At 40.1% G+C, this 8,832-nt stretch overlaps 1 protein-coding gene across 3 annotated transcripts in view; it reads left to right on the forward strand.

Moving 5' to 3' along the window:
* PTPN12 (protein tyrosine phosphatase non-receptor type 12) overlaps positions 1-1,691 on the forward strand; it is a 69,971-nt gene extending 68,280 nt beyond the window's left edge. For all 3 annotated transcript variants that reach the window (XM_071423988.1, XM_071423987.1, XM_071423986.1), the window contains one exon: positions 385-1,691. In XM_071423988.1, the coding sequence (XP_071280089.1) occupies positions 385-446 (62 nt within the window). In that variant the 3' untranslated portion in view covers positions 447-1,691. The remainder of the gene's footprint in view (positions 1-384) is intronic.
* The last annotated feature ends 7,141 nt before the right edge of the window (positions 1,692-8,832 follow it).

The raw sequence follows: 8,832 nt of genomic DNA on the forward strand, positions 1-8,832 counted from the left end.
AAAATATAGAATTTGTCAAATGGGTTATAATTTTTGTAAAGTTTTGTAAATTTTTGAAAACTTCCAGAAATAATACCTGATAACAGCTTAGGTATGCAGAAAAGGAGGGGAAAAAATATAACAAACGCTGTATTTAATGAAAAGTACTTTCCAGTGAGGTTTATGTACTGAACTACAATGGTATACAAATTCTTCATATCTGTATTTCCTATGGCCAGAGTGCCTTCAGAATTCCTTGTATTACCAAGTTGTTTTCTAGCCCTGAGAGTAAATCTATTCTGTAGGAGCTGAAGCCATGTCTTAGTGATCTTCTGACTGCTGCCAGCCTTTGTGAGCCTGTGTTGTCCCAGCAGACAGAAGCATTAAACACATTTCTTTCCTTAGGTTTTGGTAACCGCTGTGCAAAGCCCAGGGGACCAAGAGAGCCACCCTCAGAATGGACATGATCCAAGAACCAATGGACATACTATCAATAAATTATACTGGAAAACTCAAGTGCCACTGAGAACTAGAGAAATAGAGTTCCACTTTCCTGGGGGGCGACTAATACAGAGCAGTGTAGATCTAACTATCAATGGTACATTCTTGCAGCGCAGCCCACGCAAAGCCTGACACATGGTTCACAACAGTGGATTCCAGTATCACAACAACCTTTGGCTGGGGCCATCTACCTGCCTTACTACACTTAGGAGAAAGTATTACATATGATTTATTTTGTAACTTCAAGTATTATTGCCTTAATGTCTTTTAACCCTGTTACACGCTGCTTGTAGACATATGTTAATATAGTAATACTTTTGACAGATTGTGTTTATGGACTACTTTTTGCTAACATTTGATTACCATGTATGCATTATTTTGTATATGTACAGGGCAAGTAAGTATATAATTTGATAAAGTTGCAATCATAAAATATTAACAGAAGATGTAAGAAGTCTCTGCATGATCTAAATTTTTGTGTACCTTATTTGTAAGTTATTTGCCCTGAAGTTTTAGAAAATAGTTTCTGGGGTTTTTTACAAAAATTGCTGGACACACACAGCCAGAATTGCAGGTTAGCAGAGATAAAGATTGTAATGCATTTTGTAAATTGTAAGCAAAAGGTTATTTTTATATTATATACTGTTTAATTGTCAGACCTGATTTGTTCTGGTTTTCATCTGGTCATGGAGATTCAGTAAGTGCCTTGGAACAGTATTGAATTCTCTTAGCCTGTGTATGTTTCTTCAGTGTTTTGAGTTCATCTGGAATTAGATTATCAAAAAGATTTGTATGTTTCTTAGTATATTTGACCTGCCAGTAAAAGAGAAACCATTTTACATAATCAACACTCCTTAGTTTTCATTTTAGTATTTCATCAGTTGCAATCTTTAGAAAGTTCATCTCTGTCACCTTTCTGTGTAGTAGGATTTTACGGTTTTAATAGGGCGTGTTTCTAACTTGGGAAAACCAGAACACACTGCTAAAAGGACTGTTCAATACCACTGTCTTCTCTTACAGATGGGGAATACAATTTATGTTGTTCAGCGACTGTGTATGTAAGAAAGCAACTTATATGAAGGTTCACCTGGAGCCCTTGCAGCTACACTGTATCTTGGCAATATATTATGTCAAGAGTTAATCCTTATAAGGATTCCTTACCTAAACTTTTCTGTAATACAATCTTTAAATTAAAGAAAGTAAAAATCTCACTCTGGGTGTTTTTACTCTAAGGAAAGAAAACTGTGTCCAAAAGCCAAGTGTAACACAGTGAAGGATGGCAGTCTGGCTTAGCTTACAGATCTCATACTTGAACAGAACACTGACACTCAGACCCTTATTTTTAGTAACTACTTTAAAAGTTCTGGCTAGCAAGAATGCCAGAGAAGCAAAGAAGAATGTTTAGAAGAAAATGTTCATTTTGGGTAGTGAAACTATATTAATCTGAACTTGAGCTGGGAACATTGTCTGATATGCTACTTGTACCTTCAGTGTCTCTGCTAAAAGAGAGCTAATGCCCCGACAGCAGCTCTGTTGTAACCTCCTGAAGGGATGTAACTGGCAATTACTGTCTCTGACTCTGGATTTAATCACCATGTGCTTTGTACATGTGACAGACTGCCAAGCTGGGGAGCTCTTTCAAAGAACTGTGTGCACTATAAATACTTTTCATGGATGTAGTTTTGCAGTTACTCATTTAAAAATAAATAATTCAATGATATGTGCCACCTGGGATAATCTATATCAACTATATTCCTGACTTGTAAACGGTTCAGGCAGCTGGAATGTTTTGCAGTTGGCAGAATAAGGCTGGCCTGAACTTTGTCTTCCTTCCCTCATGTTGCAGATGATTAGCTCAGACTTTCACTCTTACAGAGCTCCTGTGGATTTGTAAGGCAAGATGGGCTGTCAGCACCCAAGGGCAGTCCAAATCATTGGAACATTTGGGAAAAAAAGTTAAATAAGAAAATTTCCAAATATATTTTGGATGTACTTTGCAAGGATCCCTTCCATATTTGTCCACCAATAAAACACAAATCTGTGCAGGTAGTAGATTTTCTGGTTTTCACAGCTGAATTTCACTTAACAGCAAGGGTTGTCCCAAATCTGTGCACTACATACAGGCCATCTTGTTATGTTTATTTAAAGGACATCCAGGTTCATCTTTCTTTTCCCCTCTTTGTTTTGCACAGATGTGGATCATATTCCAGGCTGTTTGTCACAGAAAAAAACCTCAAAGAAAGGTTGCAGCCTTTCTTTGCTTTAGTGATAAAAAACTGCAATTGTCCAGTATGGATTTCTGTTTCTTTTGACAGAACTGATTCACAACTTGCTGTTCCCTGCTTTGAGTTTTACATTTTCACCTATTGTATTTCAGATAAGCTGGCAGTTTTAAGAGCAAGGTGGAACCTGCCCAATGTCATTACTTTGTGTATCCACAGTTGGGGGTGGTGCAGAGATAACTGCAGCTCTGGATGCTTCACGCTCAGGAGGTTCACATCATAACTTGGAATTGTTATCATCTTCACAGCTTCATCAAAAAAACCTAGATCTTCACTTGTGGTTTATTTGAAATGGAGTCTAAAAGAGTTTAAGCATTACATTGGCTTGCAAATTATCACTCAAACCATTTTGTGCGTATATTGAAATCAATCCTGTTTAGTTCCAGTCTTACGCGTTACATTTTCCGAAAGCAATCTGCAACTTTCATCTCTGAAGTGCAGCTTTTCAGACATGGACTTGATCACTGTAGCAAAGAAGCAGTAATGCTACTCAACCCAGCTATTTTTATTAATAATTGCTGCATTGGCTTGTTTGTCCTTCAGTATTTTTCTAATATACCATTTATTAATTTTTTCTAAAGATACTCATATTTAATTAAATCATGCAGTGAATTATCACTTGAAAAGAATGAGTTCTCTGTGTTTTAGAAATGTGAATTCTCAAGGCTCAGAAGAAAGCTGACCTCTACTACTACCATTGCTTATCTCTGTTACTGAGCATATTTAAGGTTGTGCATTGATTTGACAGGTAACATTCTATTTTGGTAGTAACTAGAGCATTACACCAGCATTTTTGTTTCTTATCTGCTAGGCAAACCTGCTGCATTTGCACATAATTTTCCTTAAAAGAAGTTTCTAACTTGGGAACTGGGAAGAACAATTAAAATCTCAAGGAATTACCTCTGTGTTTTTGTATATTGGAATCTTGGATTGGGTTTCTTTGGAGATAAATCTCTAAATGAGTGAGATCAAGTGCAAGGCAGTGACTGGGCAGTGTGATAACCCTGTGCTGCTGGAGCAGTTGTTTGTAGCTGCAGGTCAGACTGTTGGGAAGCACCCAAACACAAAACTCTTGTCTGCAGCATAACCCTGACACCAGAGAAAGGGAAGGCAGGGTTGGACTGAGGAAAGAGTAGCAATGAATATTGCCTTGAAAAGGGGATTTTGAGGAGGAGCAAGACTATGGAACTGAACAACCAGATAGGATTGCACACAACTAAGGCTTTGAGAATTTTCTCAAGGCTGGAGGGAGTAGTAACATCTCTGCAGTATAAACAAACAAGTCACAATTCCTACAGCCCATTGCCAAAGAAGGACCTTTCTCACAATCTCAAAATGCTCTTCAGCTCTTGAGAAGCTGAAACAGCTTCTAAAGGAGGTTGTCCTGTGTGGCTGAAGAGCAAGGCTAAATGCATGGAACAAATGAAGCTAGGACTGAGCATGGCTGGGGCCAGCCAGCACAGCACAGCGACTGCTCTGGAGCCCTCGGAGTGTCTGAAGCCTTTAAAACAGCAAGGCTGTGCTTAACAGGCTTAATAACATCCAGTAATAGCCCAGGCTCTCTGATGTGACTTTTCCCAACAATTTCCATGCGTGTACTTAATCAAAACACAGGTTTGTCAAGTGTTGGGTCAAACAGAACTAGAAAATAAATAACTGTTTTCTTGGCTGCAGTGCTGTCATATCCTCAAGATCTGTACCAAATGCTTCACTTCTAAGACCACATGGCAAAAGCTTAGAATTTGCAGCCTTAAAGCAGTGAGTAAATAAAATGTTGTTTGCTGTTTTGATCTATTGAGTTGTAGTTGCTGTAACAGTCGATTTCTTTAAAAACTTGACTCTTGCTTCTGAAATTGTATTTTGTCTGCATCAAGCACTGTGGTGAAGCCAAGTAAGAAATCAGTTTTGCATTTTGGCTCAAATCCTGCAAAGTTACATCCCCTGTGCATGTAAACAGCCGTGGTGAGCTCAATGCAGGTATTCATCCATGGGCGTTGCGTGTTCGTGTTTGTAGCTCTGGGGCACTCGTAAGGACAGGGGTTAGCTCTGCCTCACTGTGACTGAGCTCCACAGATTTCAGCTGGTGAGGTGAAGTTGTCTTTCACATCTCTAATTCCTGCTTTCATCCACAGAGTTACAGTCCTTAATATAAAAGATCACAGGCAGGTAAAAAAATTGATCTCTTGGGTAGGTAGTGCCACAACCTCGCTGAGAGCTTGACTGTCAAGTCAAAAGAAGAGCCAGACTTGGATCAAAGATGATCCCATTTTTCAAACATGGAGTATCAAAGACTGCTGAGCTTTTCTGCTTACTCAACTCAACCTCTTCACCAGAAGACACCTGGTGTGTGGTTCCATCCCAGTATATATTCCACCTGCTACATCTCTGGCCTAATATTAAATGGACCAAGAAACCCCATCAGGTTCATAATCAAAATGTTTTCAAGTCTTTTGCTACATTTGTTCAAATTTTTCTTTGCTTTCTTGCTGTTTTCATGTTAAATGGTATATTCATTGTTCAAATGAGCCTGGAGAAGCTGGCAGGAAGAAGACACAAACCTTGTGAGGAAACATGCCAGCTCTGGTGTCCATTTGCTGTAGCTGTTCTTTTATTTGCTGCATCTCCAAAATGTATATGCTTTATGGTGAATATTTAACTTGGTAATGTCAATTACACATTTTATCAGCCCTGCCCAGTGCACTTCTCATCTTATGGTTCAGTCTTGTCTGCACTGAACACTATTTTGCTGTAAGTGAAGGAAGGTTGGGCCTCGTTTCTAATTCTAATTCCACATGTTACTATGGTATCTGGACACAACTGAACCCACCAGTGAAAGGCTGATAGTTTTGTTAAAAAATAGTAATGTTGCTTCTGATCTGTTTCATTAGAGACAATCAAAAGCTACAACAGCCATCCCTGTGAACTTCTGTAGGGAATCTAGGATTACCTTTCCCATTGATGTGAATGGCCTATACCATCAGGCTTTTCTGAAAAAGCACTTGTATACTGGATTTTATAAAAGTTACTTTAAAAATTACTCATAACTCAGGTCATGAGATTCATGGAGAGTAATGTGTGAGCACTTCAGAAGTGAAGCAAGTTGCCTGGACAAAGTGATCCAAAGAATCATCTCTGCTTGGTGTGTGTAAAAAGTGAATCTGGCAGAGGTGGGAAGAAAAAGGAGCACATAATGCCAGAGGACAGGAGGTGGGAAGAGCTGAATTGTAGCAAGTACAAGGGGGAAACTGTCTTTGCTTGTGGGTAATAAAAGGCTGATGTGAACTTGTTAAGCAGGTTCCTGGTTTTGTAAGCTCCTCAGAAGGGCAGAGGTGTGGTTGGGTAACAGGAATGCAGCACGAGGAAGACGCCTCTTTACATAAATTGTTGTGTTTGAGTTTCTACTCAAATCTGCAATTGAGTATGAGCCTCTTGCATTTTGACTGATCAGGCCTAGACAAAGATCACTCCAAGGTGGGAGAAAAAGAAGGATAATAACCTAATAAGATAAACTGACCCTTGAAACATCCTGGAGTGGGTGGGAAAGGTGGAGATGTGAAGAATGTTTAATTCAGAAAGCAATCTCTTGTCAGGGATTTTGGGACCTCAAGGTGCTACCTGAACAAGGGCACTTTGTGATACCATTGCCATGCAATGAATACATCTTTGTCTGCCTCTTGACATGTAAATCGCTGGTAAGAAAGAAGCAATGCAAGTAATTCTTTTTATAATATAAATCAACTTGTATTATACATTAGGACTAGTGAGACACCTAACAGCTCTGAAAAGCGTTGCTGAGCAGCTCTTTCCTCTTCTGTGTCATCAGACAGCAAATTCATACCAGTTCATTGAGGCTGGAAAGAACACTCAAGTGTATTCTTTTCCCTTAAGTCTACCCTTTTTGGAAATAAATTTTCAGACCCTACAAAATATTTCTACAGATAAATTAGTTCTTCACAGTTTGGGTACTGGGTGGTGGTCATAGTTGTCCTGAATTTACTTCTCTGCCACTACTGCCTTTCACATGTTTTGTTTAGAAGAAGGGAACGCTCATTTGGGCAGCTATTCCTCAACAGGGAGGGTGGTCTCAGACTCCCTGAGTCACAGGAAAGGGGGTGTCCAGTCTTACAATTAAAAAAAATGAAATACATCGGGCCTCTTTTGGACCTTAGGCAGCTGCCAGCCTCCTCTGGGTGCTAGGTTGGAATGGCTACATGAGCCAAAAGGGCTCTCTTAGAGATCTCCGTGACAGTCCCCGAGAGTGAGTTCAGCCCTGTCTGAAGGAGGGCTCTGGCTCCAAGAGACACAGCTCTGCTCTCGCGTCTGTCTGCAGTCCCCGATCGCAGGGAGGTGTTCTGGGAGGGGGCAGCCTTTGGCACTAAAGCAAATGCTTTGTGTTTGTTTCAGCTGTCAGGGCTCCCCTCCTCACCACTTCTGGAACATGCCATGTGCTCTAGGGACTCCCCATAACTCAGAAAATGGATAGGTGCTCTCACAGACCACATCGCACACCTATCTAATTTATATTTTAAACCATGAGACACATCCTCACTTTGCTAGAGACCACAATATGTGTAACAGTGAGGTCCAGAAAGAGGGCACTGGGGTAGGTCACTGCTTGGAAATTGGCTGCACACTTCAGTTACACAACTCAGAAGGCTGGCTGGAGTTGTTATTAGAATTTTAATCTTAATGTTTTGTAGATATATCAAGCAAGCACTTTTCAGTATCTCTTCTTTCAGTGATTAAGAATGTGTGAAGACTTTTTCCATCTGCTTCTTCCTCTCCCTTCCCACTAACTCTGAGCATCAGAAGGAACCAGCATGAGGGAGCTGACTTGGAGCAGCCTCTGGGCCAGAGTCTGTGGTCAGATGACAAATCTGTCCTGCACACTTGCTGGAAGTGGGGCTATCCATCACGTAGGCTCAGCATTCCTGCCTCTAAGCCAGGGCAAGACTGTACAAGTAACAAGGTACAACTGTGATTTCACATGAACAGCCTGGGAGGAGCCTGCTCATCTCCCATTTCAAGACTGTGATCTGAGGCTGATAGTGATGTGTTAGATTTACAGTGAAGTTATTCCATCTATCCTGAGTGAATCCCAAAGCCACTAACTGCCATCCAGTACATATATTTAAACATTTTTGGGTGACTTTATACTGTGAGATGCTTTCCTAATGCCATGGTCTGGAAATTTCAGGTGCAATTATCTTCCAGTTACATTGGTACATCAGAGAAAATCCAAGGAGATTAAAGCAAATGCATTTTTGTTTTCAACAGTTTGTCTTAAACTGTTTCCCAGAATCACTGTGGCCACTGATCTGAAGAGCTGCTGCCTCCACTGTGGAGTGAAATTTGTGAATAGACAGAAAGCTCTTTATTGTGGATTTTTCCATTAAGATGTTTACGTGAGCAAGAGGCTGAAGTGAGCAGTGAAAGATTAGCTGCTACATATAACTAGCTGGTTGTTTGCTTTTTATATATACACTTACAAATATAAACTGCTGCTTTGCAAATAAGTGTCTGTACCTGAGGCACAAGACCTTAATGTTCTAGAACTGAATGTACTCCAAATCAAGGCCAGGCTGGATGGGACTCTGATCCACCTGGTCTAGTGAGAAGTGTCCATGGCAGAGGGGGTTGGAATGAGATGATCTTTAAGGTCCTTTCCACCCCAACCATTCCATGACCATTCTTTGAACTGTTTATCATTCCATAAGCCTTTAGGGATAGGAAAAACAAAAAAGCCAGCAGGAAATCCATATGGATTTCAGTTCATTGACTTGAACTCTTTGGCAACAAGAAGAGGTGTGCATACCTCATAGAACTACTTCTTAAGGAATAATAATGGAGGTTAACATCTCCTCCATATGTAAGGAAATACAGTTTTGCTTGGCCTGCATCCTCTTGCTTTCACACTGATTTTAGTAATTATATATCTTTTGTATTGAAAAATTCTAAAGATCTTTCAAATAGTCAAGAAGCTATGAAGACAAGAGCTAAGCAAGTTACCTTTTCAACTGCAAGCAGATATCCTTTAAAATTGTGCATATCAAGACCTTCCAGTTTGCTC

The sequence above is a fragment of the Agelaius tricolor genome, unplaced genomic scaffold, assembly GCF_023055355.1.
Source record: "Agelaius tricolor isolate 1412-34295 unplaced genomic scaffold, bAgeTri1.0.p SCAF_3, whole genome shotgun sequence".
NCBI lineage: Eukaryota > Metazoa > Chordata > Aves > Passeriformes > Icteridae > Agelaius > Agelaius tricolor.